The 23,314-nt window shown below is 41.8% G+C and overlaps 2 protein-coding genes across 2 annotated transcripts; both read right to left on the bottom strand.

The window, feature by feature from the left end:
• Positions 1-591: 591 nt before the first annotated feature.
• On the bottom strand, positions 592-1,476 carry LOC145627809 (uncharacterized). The gene has a single exon (XM_081680155.1). It carries the CDS (start codon positions 1,474-1,476, stop codon positions 592-594), a length of 885 nt encoding a protein of 294 aa, XP_081536281.1.
• A 16,294-nt stretch (positions 1,477-17,770) lies between these two features.
• Positions 17,771-19,375, bottom strand: LOC145627808 (uncharacterized). The gene has a single exon (XM_081680154.1). It carries the CDS (start codon positions 19,373-19,375, stop codon positions 17,771-17,773), a length of 1,605 nt encoding a protein of 534 aa, XP_081536280.1.
• Between the last annotated feature and the right edge of the window lie 3,939 nt (positions 19,376-23,314).

The raw sequence follows: 23,314 nt of genomic DNA, 5'->3' as shown, positions 1-23,314 counted from the left end.
CACAGCTTGTGCATCATGGATTAGTGGTCTACCGACAATGGCGTTGTACGCTGACGGTACATCAACAATTAAAAATTCGGTCATCACATCTCAATCTCTGGGCCCTTCTCCGATTCTAACCTGTAGGATTATGCTACCTTCGGGTCTCACGGTAGAACCATTAAAACCGATAACAGGATATGACACCGGTGTTAAATATTTTCGGCCTATCATCATTGCATCAAACACTCTGGCGAACAAAATATTCGCCGAGCTACCCCCATCTATTAATGCGCGCTTGATGTCACACCCATTAATTGACAATATCAAAACCAATGGATCATCGTGGGAAAAAACGGTACCCTTGGCATCAGCTTCAGAAAAGGATACGGAAGGAATACCGATTAAACGGGGCCGTTCATCTACCCCCAGTGCATTTACTATGTGTTTATATTCCGATTGGCTTTTCTTGGTACCGCTAACAGATCCTCCATGCACAGGCCCTCCAGTAATTACCTCAATGGTATTTTTTCGTCCAGGGGGCGCATAACCTTGCCGATAAACCTCGTTGTTACCCTGCCGGTGTGTGTCATCTTGTACTGACGGCTCTCCTTATTTTCGATACTCTGTCTGTCGCATCGGCTGTCGGCTTGTACTTGCTTGAGACCGGTATTGAGATAGATGTCCCCTTCTGATGAGATCCTCTATGTTTTCTTTCAGTTGGATACACTCCTCTGTATAATGGCCAACGTCTTTGTGAAACATGCAGTATTTTTTCATATCCCGGCCCTTCGTTATCATTGGTGTCGTTCGACTCCAGTCCTCCTTGTGCTGATTTATCGAGTAGATAGCGGCCCTGGGCGTATTCAACAGGGTGTAATTACTATATCGGCCTAGGCCTCTAGCAGGCCTATTTGCTTTTTGTTGATTTTGCCTACTGATCCCACCGATGGTTTCGGGCGATGCGTAAGCGTTCTGCCGCCGAGACGGTTCTGCTGATGTTACTTGGTTGCTCGCTTTTAGAAGCTCTTCACTCTTAATGTACTCATGAGCTTTGTTGAATGCCGCACCGAGATTGGGGAAGGACTTCCGCGCCATGTATTTCTTGAAATCACTATCAGCCAAACCATTCATTAAGGCCATAACGACTATTTCTTGCTGCAATTTAGGTATGGTGTTAGCTTCGTTATTGAATCGCCTAACGAAATCTCTCAGCGATTCGTCCTTCCTTTGTCGGATGGACATAAGCTCTCCTGATGTTCTCTGCCTCGCACTGTTGCTTATATATTGGCCCGTAAATAATTCAACTAATGTATCAAAGCAATCGATAGACCCGGGCCCCAAGTTAGTGAACCAATCCGAGGCTGCTCCTACCAGCGTCGTGGGAAAGACCTTGCACCACACAGCGTCGGTATCGGTATACAGCAACATGTGGCTCTCAAATGCCGCTATATACCTTTTTGGGTCACCCTTGCCGTCATACGTGCATGACGACATTTTTATTTTTTCCATTTGTTGATCAAGGACCACTTGTGTAAAGGGTGATGTCCTTGGCCAGACTACAGCTCGGGCTATACGCCTTGACGGCCCGCTACTAGCCTCATGCCGGTCGGACTCTGATTCTCCTCCTAACGCCGTTCGTGTCCCCTAATGCTCTGCTGGCACTACCATCTCCTGGGGCAGTGGTCGTAGGTTAGGCTGCGTCCCAGCTTCATTGAACTGATCCTCGAGGTTGATGACCACAGGGGTTGTAGGTCTATTTCGGGGTTCCTTGGTGGCCGCAATCTCGACCTCTTTTCTTTTTCGGGACATTGTCCGCATAACCTTGGCTGTTATCTCTAGCTCTTCTAGAGTAAACTCTCTCAAAGGATTTGGGGTTGACGCCCGAATTCTTTCCGGTGGGTCTCGTCTTCCACTATTATTTCTGGCATAAGTTTTACAGTGTTGTTGGTGTTAGTGTTCAGGACGCCGTTATCAACATTCCGATTTTCAGTTTCTGGTATTGGTGTGGTTTCATTGTTTCCTTCCATGACTGTTGGAGGTGTTTTTGGACGATAGAAGTTATTACTATCCCCTCCTTCTAGCGCCAATTGTTCCTGCATAATTCCGATACCGTTATGCCTTCGGGGTTGGTAAAGATTTACCGTCCAATTCAATACCTGCACAGTCAACGCCGATTAACTAGCCCGGGGGGTTATCCGGGAATAACCGCTCCAATGCTAAAGTCAGGAATCTGGGGAAGAAAGAATGAAGATAAAGAGGGTGTTTAGAGAGAGAAAGTGTTTAGAGGGAGAGAAATATTGTACCTTGATATGAGAATGTGCCTGGGTATATATAGGGGAAGAACCAAGCTGGTGCCACCTTATGATGTTAGGTGGCGAACCGACCTTATACGTAGCAGGTGCCTACGTGGCCGGGAGCAGCTCTCCACGTGGCCGAGTGGAGAGCCACTAAGGACGTTCGGGTTCTACTAAATAGTAATATGAAAGACTTTACTTTCGGCCAATTAACACTGCTGCCGGTATTATCCCGTACACTAACGGTTTTTCAAACATGAAAACCAAGTATGAGGAAAAGGTATAGGAAAAAAAGAGGAGTCGTGAGCAAAAAAATGGCACTAAAGCTACATCCACTTGGATGTGTATAAATATAATTAATCATGTTTCCTGGAGAATGTTTAGTGATGATTCAAGTCATTCAACTAACATTATACAAGTACTAGATTTATGTATCTATGCCTTTGACTTATATGGGCTAATAGACCAATTTGGAAATTGATTTTTAGACTCGCTTATGTACTCCCTATGTCTTTATGATTTCAACCTAGCTACTTTAAATTTTTGTCTTTTAAATAAATTTTAAATGCGATAACAAATGGAGATTGAGGGGTGTTATACTGTTATGGTATTGACTTACAATCTACTACTTCTTCCATTCTATTAACATTGTAACAATGGATTTTTTACACTATTCATCACTCTTGTTTGTCCATATAATACGGAGTACTCCGTATGATTTATACACTAAGCAAAATATAATCATGTGGGATCTTGTTGGATTTGTCTCATAAAATAGTTTCATAATATATATCAACTTTTGTAATTTTTACTCTTACACAATTATAGATATTTAGCGTAAAAAATGTGATTTGGAATGCGTAATTTCATTCTTGTTGCAATATTAGAACCGAAGTACATAATACTTTTTTTTTTTTTTGGCTCTAAAATTTATTGTTAGAACATAAAATTAAAGTTTAAGAGAGAAAGCGTGCAGATGAAATAGACAAGAATGCAGGTAAGTTCAAGAAAAAGGTGAATTGAGTTAAAGGATGGCGAAAAAATGTACATATATGAAAATTTGATAAGGTGCCATAACAAAGATTGAGTTTTACAAAAGTTGAATAAAATAATACAGAGTAGACTTGGCAAAGCTGACCTATACGGTTATACCCAATCATCCGGCCCGAAATAACTGATTTGAGATCCGATCTAGACCCAATACAATGACTTGAACCATATCCAAAAGCTACAATTACCCAACCCAATCCGAAGTGGAGTCAACCTGCTTTTTGACTCAATACCTGAAGTGATCAAACCTGAATTTACCCAATTCATAGTTACCCCAAATGCAAAATAATCTAACTTGACATGGATTTAACCCAAACATACTAGATTTGAAAATAACTTCAACCAAAACCGACCTGAACTTTTATATCTTTTATTTTGTAATGTGTAAGTGTAATGGATGTAAGCTTGACCCAAATTCTCATACCAAAATGAGTTTGTCTATAAATTCTGATCCGAAATGACCTAACTCAAACTTGACTCAAGTCTGAACTCGATAACCGATCCGACCTAATTATATATTGTCTCAAACTAACATACCTAAAATCCGAGATAACCTAAAGCAATTGTACACCATATACTTGGTGCTTGTTTGGTTGGAAGATAATTTCCTTGGAAATGGAAATTCCTAAGCAATAGCTAAAGTATATTGGGGTTGGTTAGAAATTTCCTAGGAAATGAAATTTCCAAGGGGAATCTTAATTCCCACATAGAATTGGAAATAACTCACCAAGCCCCCTACATGAGTGAATTCCTACAGTGCATAAGTCAATCAAACACTTTTGCATAATTTTTATGCAACAAGGGAAAAAACGTGGTATATAATTTCATATAATTTCATGTGAAAAATTTACATGTTGAACCAAACAAACACTTAATTAACCAACTCAAATGATTTTATTGTAAAGTTGATTTTCAAAGATTTAGGTATCGTACTTGCGGTAGCGGATAGCTTTAAGCGGTCGAGTAAAAGGTAGATGTTAGAGCAGCGAGTAGCTGTAAATTAGTGGTGGGTAGAGGTTAACTATCAAGGTAACAGTTAATAGTATGAGTGTTTGACAAATATAAATGTTGAAATGTTAAGATAAAGTAAAAATACATGCATAATATTTAAAAAGTAAACAAAATTTGTCAAAAGATACCCGCTACCTTTTAAATGGTAATATTATTAACGTTTGACAAAAAAATAAACGCTACTATTTTGGGTATTTTTGTGATCTCCCTAGGGATATTGGTCGCGTTCTTTGTACAGACGGCTCGGGCACCTGCAAAATGACGGTCAAGTTAGTAACCTAAAAACAGAAAGGCTAGAGAAAGAAAGTAGAGAGAAGTTAGAGCGCAGGTCTTTTAATGCTCTATTCAATGTTATATCACAATCCACCCCTCCCATCATAAATGATTGGGGTATTATAGGGATGGAGAATTGTTCCCCTTTAGGGTTATTACACTAAAATTAGGTGTTCTGATTGGCGACGCAATCACGTGTTGATACGTGTCCAGAAAGGAGCATTGTTTTGCGACTTTCTCGGGGTTTGGGCTTCCTGATGTAAGACAACCCTTTACTCTCTTTTTCAGGTGCTCTTTGTAGGCCTTTTACACGTGTCATCTTCAATTCCCATAGGAAAACGTGTCGCCCTTTGGCTGGGTCACGTGTCGCTATTGGATTTGTCCACATATTGGGGTTATTTTTACCCTAAACAGCTACCTCTACCACTAACCAATACATGAATTGTTACCTTACCAAACATAATTAAGGTCCGTTTGGTTGGAGGTATTCATCAAGGTAATGGGAATCAACTGCCTGATTCCCTTTGTTGTTGTTTGTTTGACATTTTTTTTCCATTAACTTTACCCTCTCCATTACCTTAAATTCTTCCAACTTCATTCCCTATCCCCCTAGATTTTTCCATTCCCTTTCCTTAGCCACCACAACACCATCATATCCAAACCAGCCACCACTATCGTACCCTATCTCCACCACCCAGCCACCATCGCCGCCCTCCATCGTCCCTCGCCGGAGATCCCTTCCCCCCAAAAAACTCCCCCACTCTCACAAAAACCCTAAAAACTCACCCCTTTCCTCGTAAAATAAGCGGCGGACCCTCCTCCCACCCTCGAGGGTCGGCTGGCTGTTTTACGGGGGAAAGGGGTGAGTTTTTAGGGTTTTTGCGGGTGTAGGGAAGTTTTTCGGGGGAAGGGATCTCCGGCAAGGGACGGGGGAGCTCCGGCGATGGGCGGTGAGTGGTGGGGCAGGGGCGTTGAGTGTTATGGTGGTTGGAGAAGGTAGATAATATGTCTTGTAAGGTGGTGGAAGTGGTAGCTTGTTTCCCTTTGTTATTCAAAACAAACAACATAACACTTTTGGGGTTTTTCCATTGAATTCCTTTTTTTTTTTTCCTTTGTTCATTTTATTCCAATTACCCCGTGTGAACCAAACGGCCCCATAATTTTTTCCTACTAGTGGTTTAAATGCTAACGCTACCTAAAATGGTAGTGCCAACTAGGGCCTAAATGTAGAGGTAAGCACTAAGCAGTTAGAGGTGGATGCAAGTATAAGTAAGTGGGGTCCTTTGACCCCACTTGAACATTTACAAAGAAGTTTTTTTCCTGTAAAATTAAGTTTTTATAATTAAGTGCTTGTCTAAAAATTGAGTTTTTCTTTCTTAAAAATTCTCCATTTAAATTCACTAAAATTTTTCAAATGTATTTTGATCCCGTTAAATATTTTTCCTAGATCCGTCCCTATAAGCAGTCGTCTAACGTACTAATGTATGAAACGTAATGTCGTGGGCTAAAAATGTGCAAAAAGGCCGTCACATAAAAGAATTCCAATTAACATCCAAAGTTACAGGTAGTAGCACGGCAAGGTTGACCAATACGTTTTTTTTATAAACGCTTTAAATGTCGGCAATAGCTTCCTCTAAGAAATCGACGCCTAAAACTATGGTGAAAATGACGACATAAGTGTCAACATCAAAGCGCCGGCTTTTAGCCTCCAATATTTGTCGGTTTATTATCCATTTCTCACTCTACAAAAGTCTCATTATGATAATCAAAGCGTACTACCGTAATAGATTTGGATTCTCTTTCCTAGCTCCTACGTGTCATTCTAGGCATTTGACGCGTGGCCTCCACTTACACACATTCATCCACTTATACTTACACTTGACGTTTTTGGTTTTGGATAAGATTGACCTAGTCACTTACTGGTGTAAGTTTTGGTTTGGTACTTTAGTCATTTGGATTATTTAAGTACTTCAAAGTTTCAAACGTGCATACCTTGAAAAGGATTAAGTTAATGAAAAATGAATGAATAAAAAACAATAATACTACGGAGTATAGAATTGTTGAGATCAATGTCGTTTTTAGATTATCATGAGTGTTTCATTCGTTTCAAAATAAACTATTTCGCGGTCCAAATATTGTATTGAGTTGCGATTTTAATTAACTTTTGTGATTATAATTTTGTATTAAACTATTATTTGGTCTGTATTATTTTATGATGAAGGGTAATACTATATGTAACTCTAAAAGCTATATATAAGCATTTAATAAACTCTTGAAAATTGTTAAAAATTAGAAATTTATGACAAAAATAAGCATAAATGTGTAATTAGTGTTTATATTTTTATAATTTCCCAACTTTATAAAATTTATATTTAGCCATAAGGGTTATGTATAGCATTTTTCCTATGATGAAAGTGAGGTTGGTTGAATAAAAAATGAAAAACCAAAAGTGAGTAATTAAGTATAAGTGGAGATGAGAGAAAATAAGAAAAATATTAAAATATGATATGAGGAGACTTAGGCCCTGTTCTTATCAGATTATTTTCAGTTCATCAGTTCAGTTCAGTTCAGTTCAGCTCTAATAAGCTCAGTTCAAGTCAGTTCATTTCAGCTCCTAATTTCCTTCTCTCATAAAATATTCATTTTAGTTCAATTCAGTTCTTATTAGTTCAATTCAGTTCTCATAAGTTCAATTCAGCTCATTTCAGTCAATGAGAACAAACCCTTAACGAGGAGGGAAATAGTAAATACTGTTAAATTTTTCAAAAAAGAAAATAAAGTAAGTAATAAAATACAGCTACAAGGAAAGTAGAACAAGAAATAAAAATACGGAGGGAGTATATATTTAATATTGAAAAATTCTATACATATCTATATTGGAAAATGTTATACACAATATAAAGGGCTACATATAAGAAGCTAAAAATAGGGGGGGGGGGGAACCCAAATAAAATATAATATTAGACCCTATTCACTTTACCTTACAAAAATAAATACTACCTCCGTTACATATTATTTGCAACGATTTGACATAAAGTAGAGAGAAAAAATGTCTAATCGTTGCAAATAATATGTAACGGGAGTAGTAATAAAAATAATTCAGTTCAACAAAAATAAGTTCAGTTCAGTAAAATAAGGCCCCGTTCACTTCACCTTATTTTTGCTGAACTGAAATTATTTTTACTGAATACAAATTATTTTTTGCTGAACTTCAATAATTTTTACTGAATTTGAATTAATTTTACTGAATTGAAATTATTTTTGTTGAAATGAAATTATTTTTACTGATTCCATGTTATATTTCTTCTTTGAAATTACTGATTTTTACTGAAGTGAAACTATTTTTTCTGGACTGAACTTATTTTTACTGAACTGAAATTATTTTTGCTGAACTGAGCTTATTTTACTGAATTGAAATAATTTTTACTTAATATTATTTTTTTGAGGTGAAGTGAACAGGGCATAATTTTAGTTCATTAATAAGTGTTACACTTTGACCGGTACATAGTTTAGAGATATTTAATTGACACTAATTAGTTGGAGTATTAAAAAAAAGGAAAAATTAGAAATAATAATCCCAACTTTTATCAATTTTGCTAGAATAATCTCAACTTTAGATTATTCTAGAATAATCCGAATTTTAGGGGTTGTTCTTTTTCTTCAATCCCAATTACCCGTTACCGGTTGAATGAGTTAAAAAAAAATTATTGGTTAAAGTAACACGTGTTGCAAATTAATTGGTTAAAAAAATTTAATAAAAAATAAAAAAAATAAATCAAAAGACCCTTGAAGCAGACCACCAATCACGGACGCCGCCCACCATCCAAGTAATCCGGCCAGCCAAGAAACCTGACCACCAGCAGCGAAAGTCAGCTACTAGCCACGTAATCCGGCCACCACGCACGAAATCTAGTCCCAACCACGAAATTCGGCCAAAAATAACCCTTTTTCATTTTCTCTCTCCTCTCAATTCTCGCAGCCACGAACACTGCCGGCAAACCGGTCACGAAACTCACCTGAAACCCCTCCCCTAATCCCGAAAACACCTAACCCACCCCTGATTTTGTGAAACTCCCTCAAATTTGCGATTTGAGGAATCGGTGGCTGCGATTTTGGGGTTTCGGTGGCTGGGTTTTGGGATTTCGGTGGCTGGGAACTTTGGCTTTCGGTGGTTGCGTGGGGGAATAGGAAGGGGTTTCGGGGAGGGGGAATACGACGACGCTAGGGGTGGGGATAAGCGGCAGTCCGACGAGGGGAGAGGTGGCGGTCTGGCTATGATGGTGGGGGAAGGGGAAGGGCACAGTGAGGGAGGGAAGGTCGGCTAGGTTTTCAAATTATTTGTTTTTTTTTTTGGACCAATCAGGGTTTGACACATGTCAAGTGAACTGATATAATAGGTCATTAACTTTTGTTGTCCGGCTAGGGATTGAAGAAAAATAAGACCCCCTAAAGTTCGGATTATTCCAATATAATTCAAAGTTGGGATTATTCTACCAAAATTGATGAAAGTTGGGATTATTATTTCTAATTTTTCCTTAAAAAAATTATAATAGAAAGATAGTGGGGTTAGTAGTTTATAGAAAAGTAAAGAATGTGACGGGAAAAAAATAATACAAGTATTAAAAAAAAAAAAGTAGGAGTGGAGTTGGGTGGGGTCATGGGGATCATGAAAATAGAAAGATATAATATTAAAATGTACTAGCTTTTTGCCAAAAAGAAAGGTAACACTTACTTCCTCTGTTCTTTTTTACTTGACCTGTTTCTTTTATTACGCTTGCTGTAGGGAATAATTTCAAGCTTTAAAATCCCACTAGCTTGAACCCCACTGTGATCATACACTAAAGTACGGTGGCGTCCAAAAGGGAAGAAGATAGAGCAAAAGAGTCGCCAACAAGTTTTTAAGGAACTTGTAAACCGTTCACGAGGTGAAGGTTACACCCCTTAACGATCCAAGAGATCGTCAACTCCATAAGGTCTAGAACCAAATAAGGGTTCGGGGATGATGGTACAAATCCAACCTAAAAGAGGTTGAATCTGCCCTAATAATAGACCTCTACTTTATTCTGATCGTATTCATGTGCGCTTTTTGATTAACATGCAATCAATAGGATTACCCTAAACCTGTTTAATCTATGTTGGTTGAATTTAATGCACAAATAAACTATTATTGGTGATCACTTAAATTATAATCAAAGTTAACCTAACAAGATTATTAATTATCTTATTAAGCGTGATTACAAGTACAAATTCCCTTTAAACATGCAATGAAGGTGATCAAGCAATAAAGAATAAATAGCATCAAGCAACATAATAATAATCAATAAATAATCATAAATAAATTATAATCATCATTAAAATAATAATATTCATAATCGTTCCAACAATTATAATCATGATCATGTCAATATTAAAGCATAATAATAGCAAGATCCTAGGCATAATACTAACAAGATTAATAACAAACCCTAGTGTTTCTGCAAAAAAATTCGGATTGAAGTTGAAGGGGAATTGCTCGTCTGGTCAAACCGAGTCCTGCAAAACAACGAAAGTCAACTGCCTCGGGGGGTGTTCCCGAGAAAGCCCCTCCGACGGTTAAGTCAGTAAACTGTGTTTAGAGAGAGAATTTGTAGAGAGAGAGTGTGTGGAGAGAGAAATTAATTACCTCGCTAATCTGTGAAGATTAGCATTTATAGGAGAGGATTAACTAACTTGATTAGGGTTAGGATTAGGTTTTATGGCCGTTTTGGGCCGTGTTAGGCCCTGTTGGGCTATATTAGGGCTTCTCGGGATGCGTGCTGTGCACGATGATCAAATTTTCCTATTTAGGGTTTAACTAAGGGCAATCTGGTAATTTATGTATTTAATGAACGTGGGCCCACAGGGGGTCCAAACATTAGCCCCACGACAAAGTCGTAAAGCGCACTCTGCGGTTTGTGAGTTTGTCGGAAAAATATTGATCGAATGAAATCAATCGACCCGGCATCATTTTTTTTTTTTTTTGGTCGAGCTCCTGGTGGGCGTCGTTGCTGCCTGGCAGGCAGCCTGCGAATGCTGGGCGCTGATGCTGCCTGGCACGCAGCTAGCTGCTGCTGCTGGGTGTTGATGCTGCCTGGCACGTAGCTAGCTGCTGCTGCTGGGCGTTGATGCTGCCTGGCACGCAGCTAGCTGATGCTGCCGGGCACGCAGCTTGCTGCTGCTGCTGGGCGCTGATGCTGCCTGGCACGCAGCTAGCTGCTGATGCTGGGCGCTGATGCTGCCTGGCACGCAGCTAGCTGCTGCTGCTGGGCGCTGATGCTGCCTGGCACGCAGCTAGCTGCTGCTGATGAGCGCTAGTGCTGGCAGCTGCTGGGCGCTGTTGCCTGGCAGGCTTGCTGGGCGCTGATTCTCGGTGAGCTTGTTGGGCGCTGATGCTTGGTGAGCTTGCTGGGCACCATCACGCACCAGCAGCTGGGCGCTAATGTCTAGCATGCTTGTTGGGTGCTGATGCCTAGCACACTTACTGGGCACCAGCTCGCACCAGCACACGTTAGGCCTAGCCCTAGCTTGGAGGGGCGACGATTTTGACTTAGGTTAACCCATGATGGGCGATGATCTTCTTGGGCATTTTAACCCCTTATCTTTATGGGCGATGATTCAACCCTCGGCCAATAGTTTCGGACTTTTTCGATCGCGTTTGCACGTCTTTCCAACTTATAAAAAAGGTCGTTTTGGCGCTCGGGGTGTCATGTGGGTGATGGAGTGTCTTGGGAACCATATATTATTTTTAAGAATGCTTAAAAATGACCCATCTCGTCACCCACGGGGAGCTATGTTGCCCGTTACTTAGTAAATTTTGACGAATACTTCAGGAGGCCATAACTTGGTCCCCGGGTGTCCGAATCGAGCAAATTTTTTTTTCAACTTGTGTATTTTTTCGGCCCACCGGAATCGCGAAAAAAGGCCTCTAGCATGGTGAAAATGCCATTTTTCTGATTACGGTCTCACTTTTAGGCCTACCTTGGAACGGTACGGGCTTGGACCACCCCATAATGAGCCCCTATGGCGGGCGATGATATTATTGATGCTTTCTAAGAGCCCCTTGGATGGGCGATGATATAATTGATGCTTTCTAAGAGCCCCTTGGGTGGGCGATGATAAGCATACATACTCTTCTGCATGAGTAACAAGTGTCCTTTGGCTCATTTTACGAGGCAAACGTTTCTCTTTATATATCCACATAAACACATAAACAAAAGGGCAAACGGGGAGGAAGCTGTAGTTGCCCTTTTGTTGGAAACTAAGGGTCTCGTGGTCAATGGAGACGCTGTTCAATTACCCATGAATTGGATACCCAACCGAGCCTTTCTAGAGGATGAAAAGAAGCTTTGTACAATTGGCCTTGGCTTCCGCTCAGAGGGTATGCTAGAGGGGGGGGTCTTCCACACGCATTTTGATTATAGGTATCTTGGTGTTGTTCTAACTTCTTCCTAATTCTGTGCAGGATTCATGGATTCAGAAGCTTTGAAAACTCGGAAGGCCCTTGCCCTGCAAGCTGCTGCGGTGAGGAAGCTACTAAAGAGCGGTTCCAGGGAGATACCTCCCCCACCCTTGGTAAGTTATCTTTGTTGACTTTGAATGCATTTTAATGGTTTGAATCTCACTGATCTGTTACTTTGTAGAGGACCCAGGGGAAAGTTACCTTGGCTCCGGTGGAGATATCAGGGAAAACCTCTAGTATGGCTCCTGAAGATTACCAAACTCAACCTTCAACAATGCTAGAAAGCCATGACCTGACGGTGCCATCCCCTCGACAAGTGGTGCCATCTCCTCGGCGTCCACCAAGCCCTAAAAGGAGTAGGCGCGATGACGGGAGTGGCTCATCTAGTAGGGCCTCGTTTTGGGACCTCGATGGCTCGGGAAAAGAGACCCGTGCTGAGTTGGCTTTAGGTCACCTTTACTCAACTGTTGATGCGGACCACTTTAAAAGCTTGGATCACGAGGAAGAGTTTAGGATTATGCAGCAATCATGGGCTGAGGTTTGTGACCCTCTTTCTTCTTATCGTTACTTTTACTATCATACCGTGATTAACATGCCTTATTCGTCATCTTTAGTATTCGGTACGGGCCGCCGCGTTAGCACAACGAGGGCTTATGGTCGCTGGCCTAGCTAAGGAGAATTATGCACTTGTACGAGAATTCAATTCGCTTAAGGAGCAGGTTGCCAACTTACAGTCGCAGCTTGAAGAGATGACGAGCCTTAAGAAAACTGCTATCACAAAGAAGCTCCGACTTAGAAAAGAAAGAATCAGATCAAGGAACAGTTGAAGACGGCTCTAGAGGAGTTGGAGTCCGCAAAGGAGAAGTTGGCAAGTGTTGAGGAGCAGTTGAGGGCGGCTGGTGCTACTCAACAAGAGGTGGCGAAGGCTTGGCTCCAAACACCAGACGGCAGGGCCTATGTTGAAGAAGAGTGCGTCGAAGCTAACGAGCTAGGGCAAGAAACGGGAGTCCGTCGCCTACAGGCTGCCTTTGAACTTGTTCACCCTGACCTTCAGTTCGAGCCTCTCTATGGCAAGTACCAAGAAATCCTCAAGAGCGAGCTTGATGAGATGATGAAGAATTTTTCGCTCTGCGGTGAGGGCCAAGGTAGTCAAGCCTACGAGCATCAACCAACCGTTGATCAATACCCCGTGGGCAATCATCAATATCATGTGCTAAAAAAGTGTGGTTCCAAGGGTAATGCTTCCGAGGATGATGTTTCTAGCACTCATTCTCGTCATGACTAGTTTCCTTTTTTTATTGCTTTTCCTTGTTCTTGTATCCCTTTATTTTCAAGCAGACTTGTATTTAAGGCAACTTCAATGAAATAACAGATTGTTCCGGTTTACTTATGTCCACTTACGTTTGATGTCTTTTGGTGCCCCTTGGGGCTAATGAGCCCCTCGGATGGGCGATAATAAGTCTATTGCCCCGTGGGGGTAATGAGCCCCATGAATGGGCGGTAATGTGTCTGACGCCCCTTAGGGCTTATGAGCCCCTTGGATGGGCGGCAATGTGTTTGACGCCCCTTAGGGCTTATGAGCCCCTTGGATGGGCGGAAATGTGTTTAGTGCCCCGTGGGGTTAATGAGCCCCATGGATGGGCGGTAGTGTGTCTGACGCCCCTTAGGGCTTATGAGCCCCTTGGATGGGCGGCAATGTGTTTAGTGCCCCGTGGGGTTAATGACCCCCATGGATGGGCGGTAATGTGTCTGACGCCCCTTAGGGCTTATGAGCCCCCTGGATGGGCGACAATGTGTTTAGTGCCCCGTGGGGTTAATGAGCCCCATGGATGGGCGGTAATGTGTCTGACGCCCCTTAGGGCTTATGAGCCCCTTGGATGGGCGACAATGTGTTTAGTGCCCCGTGGGGTTAATGAGCCCCATGGATGGGCGGTAATTGTAAACATGTGACTTTGTGGTAAAATGGAGACGAAAATTGCGAATGGAAAATATTAAGTTTGCTATTAATGGAAATTGATTACTTTTGTGGCAACAAATGCACTTATTCTATGACCAAACGTCTTACAATGATGAAATGTTCACATAGCCTTTACTTGTAGTACCCATGCCCCCATTTCATCGTGTAAGCGTTGAAAATATACTAAATTGAATACTAAAAAACATGAATTTAAACATAAAACCTTCTGAGGTTCTCTGCGTTCCATGGCCTTTCTAAGGCTCTGCCTTCGGGAGTTTCTAGGCGAAAGGTCCCTTTTGCAACTTGTTCTGTGACCTTATAAGGCCCTTCCCAATTGGGTGATAACTTTCCTAGCTCGGGCTTGCGGCCTGTGGCCTCTATATTGCGTAACACCCAATCTCCTACTCCGATCTGCTTCTCTTTGACCCTCCTATTGAAGTGACGGGTCATTTTCTGTTTTTGTGAGATTGCCCTGAGTAGGGCGTTACCCCTTATTTCAGGCAATAGATCTAAATCCATGCTTTTGTTTTCTTCATTCCTCCTATAATCGTAGAATGTGATCCTGGGCGATGGAATCCCTATTTCGACTGGTAGCACAGCCTCGCTGCCATAAACAAGGGCGAACGGGGTTTGGCCCGTTGCATCTTTCGGAGTTGTTCTAGCTGACCATAGAACACCTGGTAGGTCATCAACCCATGACCCCTTGTCCCCTTCCAACATAGTTTGTAGGCCGTGGAGTATGATTTTTTTTTGCAGCCTCAGCTAGGCCATTTGCTTGAGGGTGAGATACAGCACTAAAGTTTGTGTGTATTCCAAACCTCTCGCAATACTCAACAGTCGCTCGACTATAGAATTGTCTCCCATTGTCTGACATGAGACTTCTGGGCACGCCAAACCTTGTGATGATGTTGCGCCATATAAACTTTTGAATTTGCTTATCAGTGATGGAGGCTAGGGGTTCGACCTCAATCCACTTAGTGAAGTAGTCTATGGCGACCATGAGGAATCTTCTCTGCCCTGAAGCTGCTGGGAATGGTCCAAGAAAATCCATGCCCCACTTGTCAAATGGTAGGGTGGCGATGATTGTTTGTAGCGGGCTCGAGGGGAGCCTTTGCACATTGGCGAACTTCTGACACTTGTCGCATTTTTGTACTAATTTGGTCGCATCCTCCCTTAGGGTAGGCCAATAAAACCCTGCCCTTAGTGCTTTGCCTGCTATGCATCGAGCCCCTTGATGACTTCCACAAGCTCCTTGGTGTATTTCTTGTAGCACATAATCTCCATCTTCTGGGGTGATGCACTTGAGGAGGGGATGAGTGTACGACTTTTTGTATAGGTTTCCTTCGTGCCAAACAAACCATTCTGCTCGTTTCTTAATTGCGTCGGCCTCTTTAGGATCTTCTGGGAGTTCATTGTCTCGCATGTAGTGCACTATTTGATCCATCCAAGTATCTGATCGGTCCAAGTAGTGAACTGCAGGGGCATTGATGTTTGGCTGTTTGAGAACTTCCCATATTATAGAGCGAGGGCCGAGCCCCTGAGCGGAACTTGCCATTCGTGCAAGGGCATCTGCCTGTTGGTTATCTGCCCTTGGAAGATGCTTGATCTGAAATTCGGACAACGGCGAAGCAGTTTCTTTGACCTTGTTGAGATACATGCGCATGCTATCTTCCTTGGCTTCGAATTCCCCTTGGACTTGGCTTACGATTAATTGGGAGTCAGAAAAGGCATGAACTACCATGGCTCCCGCCATCTGGCACAACTCTAGCCCTAAGATAAGGGCTTCATATTCAGCCTCATTGTTTGAGGCGTTGAAGTCGAACTTGACTGCATACTCAAACTTCTCGCTGCTCGGTGACATGATTTAAATGCCGGCCCCGCTTCCTGCCTTGGAGGAGGAGCCATCTACATATAACTGCCATGGTTTGGATCCATCATCATTAGGGCGATGAGTGCATTCGGCGATGAAGTCTGCTAGAGCTTGTGCTTTTATTGCCCTTCTAGGCTCATACTCAAGGCCAAAATCTGCAAGCTGGTCTGCCCAATCTGTCATTCTATTTGAATGGTTTCTCCCTTCGATTGCCTTCTTTATAGGATGGCTAGTCAAAACTTTTATAGGGTGAGACTGGAAGTATGGCTTCAGCTTTCGGCTTACCATGACTAGGGCGAACACCAACTTCTCAATTTGGAAATATTTTGACTCTGCTCCTCTGTAAGCATGGCTGACGAAATATACCGGGTGTTGTGATCTATCTCTCTCGGCAACCAACACTGCGCTAGACGAGTATTCTGATATAGCCAAATATAAGAACAATATCTCCCCTGGCAGAGTAGAAACCAACTTGGGAAGAGAGGCCAAGTGTTCTTTTAGCTGTTGGAAGGCGATCTCTGCTGCTGCGTCCCATTGGAACACTTTTCTCTTGAGTGTGTTGAAAAAGGATAAGCTCTTGTCTGCCGACTTTGAAAGAAACCTGCCAAAGGCGGCTATGCATCCGGTCAGCCTCTGCACCTCCTTTACACTTCTAGGGATCTGCATATCTAGGATGGCTCTGATTTTGTCGGGGTTAGCTTCAATGCCCCTTTCATCGACAAGGAAGCCAAGGCATTTGCCTCCCTTGACTCCAAACACACACTTTCTGGGATTTAACTTCATCCCATATTTTCTCAATGTCGCAAGCGTTTCGACCAAGTCTGTGACATGGTCCTTCTCATGACGACTCTTTACTATCATGTCATCAACGTAAGCTTCGACGTTTCTCCCTAATTGCCCTTCGAAGATTTTGTTGATGAACCTTTGGTATGTGGCTCCAGCATTTTTGAGGCCGAAAGGCATGGCCTTGTAACAATATACTCCTTGGCCAGTGATGAACGCGGTATGCGGCTGGTCCTCTTCTGCCATGGAGATTTGATGATATCCCGCGTTTGCATCCATGAAGCTGAATAGAGCATGTCCAGCCGTTGAATCCACAAGCTTGTCTATCTTAGGGAGAGGATGGTCATCTTTGGGCACGCCTTGTTTAAGTTAGTGAAGTCGACGCACATCCTCCATGCCCCAGAGGGTTTCTTGACCAACACAACATTCGCGAGCCAATCCGTATACTGACATTCTTTAATGAACCCTGCTTCGAGTAGCTTCTTTACTTCTGCTGCAGCTGCTGCGGTGCGCTCGGGGCCTTGATGCCTCAACTTTTGTTTAACAGGCTTGTAGCCTGGCTTGATGTTCAAGCGACGAGTCATAATGGCAGGGTCTATGCCGGGCATCTCGCCTACTAAGTAGGCAAAGACATCACGATGTGCCTTAAGCACATTGATTATTTGAGTGCGCAATGCAGCGTCGATATTTATTCCGACCCGCACCGTTTCTTCAGCGCTGCCAATGACTTCTTCCTTGTCTTCTTCTAGGGGCTGGGGTTTGTCTACCCCCCTAGATTCTTCAGTGAAAAGGACGGAAGGGTCGGTTACCTTGTTCTTCTTCGATGGTTCAGCGGGTGCTTCGGATGCTCGCTTCAAGCTATTGACGTAGCATTCTCTAGCGGATCCTTGGTCTCCATATACTTTTCCAACTGTTCCATCTTCAAGCTCGAATTGCATGAGCAGCTGATAGACTGATATGGCTGCCTTTACCTTGTTCAATAACGGTCGTCCGAGTATGACATTGTAGGGCAAGGGTGTGTCCACCACCAAAAAGTGGGTAATCACTGATCTACCCTTCCCTTTGGGACCAAGTCAAACTGGTAAACGGATTGTCCCTTTGGGAAAGACGGACTGTCCTCCAAAGCCGATTAAGGGTCTATCTACGGGTGTTAGATCTTCTTCGTTGTATTTCAAACACCTCAAGCAATCAAGGGTGATGAGGTCTGCTGATGACCCGCTATCGACGAGCACTCGACTAACTCTGAAGTTGGCAATTTTCATCTCAATGACCAAGGGGTCATCGTGAGGGACTTGCAAAGGGCGTTCTAACTTCCCACCGAACGTCATGATAGGCGAAGAGGGAACTAAAACGGGTGTTACCTTGAGCACTTGATGTTGCAAGGTTCTTAGGTTGTCCTTTGCTTTGTTCATCGATCCTCCGAGTGCTAAGCCACCGGCAATGACGGCGACATGTCCGCCGGTGTCATCGCTGCGAGTATCTCTTGCCTTTTCCTTCTCCTTGTTCGAGCGGTCAGATTCTTTGAGGTATCTGTTAAGTTTTCCTTCGTCAGCAAGTTGATCAAGGGCTTTCTTTAACTCCCTACAATTCTTTGTGGTATGCCCGCATTCGCGATGATACTCGCACCAGAGTCTCTTGTCCCTCTTCTCCTCGGGGGTCCGAACTACAGGAGTCCTTGACAACATGTTTTTCTCTTTAATGTCCAAGTAGATCTCTCGACGATTACGGTTGTACCGAGGGTCGTTACAATGATCTGTGATCAGGTTGGATCGTTTGGATGGTTGGCTCCTTGAAGGTTCATCCTCATGTTTCTTTTTTTTCTCTGGTGGATTATTCTCACGGCTTGTGCCACAAACTTCTGAGGCTTGTATATTCTTATGTTCCCGCTCCATGGCTTCAGTGAGGGTTGAAACCCCTGACTCGATCAGCTTAAATTTGAAATCCGTGGAACTCAGCCCGGCCAAAAAGGCAGTTAGGGCTGTCTCATCTGGTAAGTTTTGGATTTTCAAAGATTCTTGATTGAATCTTCGTATGTAGTTCTGCAAGGTCTCCGTCTTCCCTTGTGTTACAGCCATCAGATTGACACTTGTTTTTTTCTGTCTTGCTGCGTGCTTAAAACGACTAACAAACACACGTTCCAAGTCTTGGTAGCTATGGATACTACCTTTAGGCACACATTTTTGGAACCACAACAAGGCTTGTCCCTTTAAAGTAGTAGGGAAATACTTACACCATGTGGCCTCGCAACTTGTTTGCACACTCATTTGCGCGGCATATGCGGCTAAGTGCTCATCAGGATCGGTAGTTCCAGCGAAAGGCTCTATGGTAGGCATCTTGACCTTGTCTACTTTTGGGGCATTCATTAGCTCCTGGCTCAATGGAGTCAACGGCGTAGACAAATGTGATGGCAACCGTGGTGGCTGCTCATCTTGGTTTCGAGCTCTTTCTTCTTCCCGAGGTCTATGGCTTGTATGACGAGATATGGGATTTCGCTCAGATCTGTCCTGCCTTGGAGGATCTTCTGATTCTCCTACATCCTCCCGACGAGAAGGTGATCGCTGATTAGGCGATCTCGGACTCTGACTTTGCCTACGACTTCGTGCCCTATTCTCCTCGTTATCACGTGCTTGGCGTTGCTCGATTACCCTGCGTCTGTTAATGAGTTCTCGGGCGTCCATCTCGTGCCGTTGTAAGCGCATCTCATCAATGAGTCGTCTAGCATCTGGGTCTCTAACCCGGTTCGCCGATTCACCCTCCCTCCAGCGTCGGCTTACAGTAGAGTGCCGACTGGATTCTATGTAGACCGGTGATATGACAGGCCGATCATGAGGAGATCGACGACGGTTTCCAGACCTACTTAGGGCGGACCTAGTAGTACCGACGGGTTGTGCCCTATGGCTTTGTCCACCGCTTCGTCGACGAACATTGTGGGGTTGTGCCCTTTGACTGTTCCGCGACGCTTGGCGTCCCTGGTCTTGCGGTTGCCGGCGGGAGGGACCGGCTTGGTTGTTTTTCACAACTTCGGTCAGTTGTCTGAGGGTGTCCTGGAGAGTCGTGTTGAAAACAGAGCTGGCGCCAACCCTGGCTAGCTGGCGCCAGGCACCAACACTAGCTCCAGGCGCCAGGCCTGGTTCCAGGCGCCAAGGCCTAGGGTTAGACGCCAAGCCTGATTTTAACGCGTTTTCGAAAATCCGATAAGTTTACCGTACTGGAGGATAAAATCATATAATTTCTTCGAAAATGCTATTTGATTTTGATTAAAACTCTGAAAAGTCAACAAAAGTCAATTTATCAATGCTAATTGAATTAGGAATGAAAAGAACCTTCTAGAAGATTCTAGAATACTAAAACCATTCCTAATAGCATTAGGAATAATAAATCATATTAGGCCCTCCCCTAGATCATTGGGCCGTACATAAAGCTCAAACCGGGCCCAGTTTGGTAAATTGGCCATAACTTCCTCAATATTTATCGGAATTGGGCTTATAATATATCGTTGGAAAGGTCTTTGCAAGCCCCATCCAACTACACTACTATTGGACCCATATCATGGACCAACCAAACTGGATTGGCTGTTTTCTTAAAATAAGTTTTCAAAAACAGAGAGAAGAGAAAAGAAATTAAAACTTTCCGCAACACTAAACCTTTCAACACTTTTGTTTCATTCGATTATGATTCGACGCGAAAGGTACTCATCACTGGGTTTGGTTTTGGGGAGACACAAATGGGTGTCTACAAGTATATAAGCGCTTATTTAGTTCTCTTTATTTTTGCTTAGCTTATCGAATCTATACTTTTTTTTTTTCCTAATCTCATCTAATTGTGTAATTTTACTCAACTGTAATATGTGTACGTGTAGATATCTAATTGTGTCTCTCCAAAAACCAAACCCAGTGATGAATACTTTTCACATCACTTGATTATTGAACGAAGTGAAAGTGTGAAAAGTCTTGTGATACGGTCGTTTTAAAAAATCTACTCTATTTATGAAGAAAACCAGTCAAATTTAGCTTAGTCCATAACAAGGGTCCAATAATAGTGTAGTTGGATCGGGCTCGCAAATAGTTTTCCAATGATATATTATGAGCCCAATTCCGATGAATAATGAAGAAGTTATGGCCGAAATACTAAATTGGGTCTGAAATGGTTTTATGGCCCAATGATCTAGTGGAGGACCCATTAATTATTATTCCTAATATTATTAGGATTGATTCTAATTTTCTAGAATAATCTAGAAGGTTATTTTAAATTCTAATGAAGTGAGGATTGGTAATTATCTTTTTAGAAATTAAGGATTTGGTTTGAAATAAAACAAGTGTTTATATTTATGATAAAATCTAATTTAAAATGGATAAGCACAGAGTTTAATTGTTTAATTATATTAGGAAAAGGATTTCGTACAAAAGCACGTTTTATCTTTTAATTATTGTCAAACGGCAAGTCTATCGCTAAACGTGATGCTTGTCGTTTCGCGTTGGGCTCTGTCGCTAGCGACAAGAGCCTGTTTTATTCCGATTCAAATTCTAATTCTTTTATATCATTTTCAGACTATATTCTCTATAAATAGAGTCTTATTTTCCCGTTTTTAATCATCGACAATCATCAAGAATCATCATCATTAATTCTCTCTAGCAATAGCTTATTCTTCTCCCTCTTTCTAAACCCTCCCTTTTACAAAATTCCGCATTCACGAGTTCTAGACACACCAAGCCAAGTTCAAAGTTGCCTTTGCCCTAGACGTGAAAGGTTGATAATTTCTGAGGGTTTGGTCCCAAATCCCTATTTCAATTATTTAATTTAATTGTTTAATATTTTCCTTGAAGTTACCAACGTGTGTATTTGTTATTAGAAAGAGATACGAGGCATCGAACTAAGTAATTTAATTATTAATTATTTAATTACTCTTTTGATATAGAAATCATGCTTACATTATTTTAATTCCGAGTATCATGTTAAGATGTTATTTATTGCTTTTTAGTATCATGTTTAGGTTGCTTCCTATTTTTTTTTTTCTATCGTGTTAGTATCATGTTAGGAATAAAGCTCTGATATTTATTGTTTAATGACATGCTAGGATTTGTTATTAATCATGTTAGTATCATGCCTAGGATCTTGCTAATATTATATCCTTTATTGAGATTATTATTATGACGATGATTGTTATTATTGTTACTTGATATGTTATTGTTATTGCTTGATCACGCCCTCTCTTGCATGTTTAAAGAGAATTTGTACTTGTAATCATGCTTAATAAGATAATTAATAATCTTGTTTAGGCTAATGTGATTATAATTCAAGTGAACGCCAATAATAGTTTTGTTTGTGCATTAATATTCAACCAACATATATTAAACAGGTTTAGGATTATATATTGATTGTATGTTAGCCAGAAAGCGCACATGAATATGAGAAGAATAAAGTAGAGGCCTATTTTAAGGCAGGTTCAAGCTCTTTTAGGTTGGATTTGTACCTTCATCCCCGAATATCTAGTCATGGTTCCAGACCACTATGGAGTAAGCAATCTCATGGATCGTGAAGGGGTGTAACCTTCACTTTATGAACGGTTTACAAGTTCCTAAAACTTGTTGGTGACTCTTTTGCTGTAGCTTCCTTCACTTTAAATGACACCGTGCTTAAGTGTATGATCACAGTGGGGATCAAGTGTGGGATGCTTGAAATTATTCAGAGAATTAATGATGAACATATTTCACCATTTTAGGGATTAGGATTGGAAGATATAACATTAAGCAAACAAAGGTGGGGTGGGGAGGTGAGGTGAGGTGAGGTGGAGTTTTTGCCAATGAGTCAACTTTTGCATAATCTGGGAACAAGCTAACCTTTCACTCCTATTTTTTCAAAACAAGCCTTTTTACTACTAAAATCACCAATTCTTTTACCTCACCACAAAACGGTAAAATCAACAGCCAAAGTCAACTAATTTTTGGCTGTTTTAAAGGTGAAGGAAATAGAACGGGTGGTTTTATGAGGTCGGGAGTGGTCGAGGGTCAAGGAAGGAGTTGTTTTGCGGGTCGGGAAGAGGGATGGTGGTGGAGAGGGATGCGCAGCCGCGCATGGGGTGGCGGTGGGGGCTTTTTTTTTTTTTTTAAATTGTTTGTTAAAAAAATATTTTAATTTCTTTTAATTTTTTTTCTTTTGTGAACCTAATATATTGATGACATGTGGATATGGTGAACCCCACTCAACAAATTTTTTGATTTGTGGTGAAAACCAATTTTCAGTTGTCTTATTGATGTTAAAATAAAACTTTTAAGATGTATTGTTCTATTTACCCTTATTAAAATTTTCAGTTGTCTTATTGTAGGGAATATTTCAAGAATTACCTTAAACTTGAACCCCACTGTGATCATATACTTAAGCATGATGGCGTCCAAAGAGAAGGAATATAGAGCAAAAGAGTCGCCAACAAGTTTTAGGAACTTGTAAACCGTTCACGGGGTGAAGGTTACACCCCTTAATGATCCAAGAGATCATTAACTCCAATAGGTCAGGAACCATGACTGGAAGTTCGGGGATGAGGGTACAAATCCAATCTAAAAGAAAAAGAATTTGCCCTAATAATAGGCCTCTACTTTATTCTACTCGTATTCATGTGGGTT

The sequence above is a fragment of the Chenopodium album genome, chromosome 4, assembly GCF_948465745.1.
Source record: "Chenopodium album chromosome 4, dcCheAlbu1.1, whole genome shotgun sequence".
In the NCBI taxonomy this organism is placed as follows: domain Eukaryota; kingdom Viridiplantae; phylum Streptophyta; class Magnoliopsida; order Caryophyllales; family Amaranthaceae; genus Chenopodium; species Chenopodium album.
Note: the sequence above shows the minus strand (reverse complement) of the source record. Positions and strands in the feature narration are given on the sequence as shown.

Bases quoted from the DNA above. Each gene is read 5' to 3' on its own strand.
- LOC145627809 (XM_081680155.1), bottom strand. From the start codon at position 1,476: ATGTCGTCATGCACGTATGACGGCAAGGGTGACCCAAAAAGGTATATA.
- LOC145627808 (XM_081680154.1), bottom strand. From the start codon at position 19,375: ATGGACGCCCGAGAACTCATTAACAGACGCAGGGTAATCGAGCAACGC.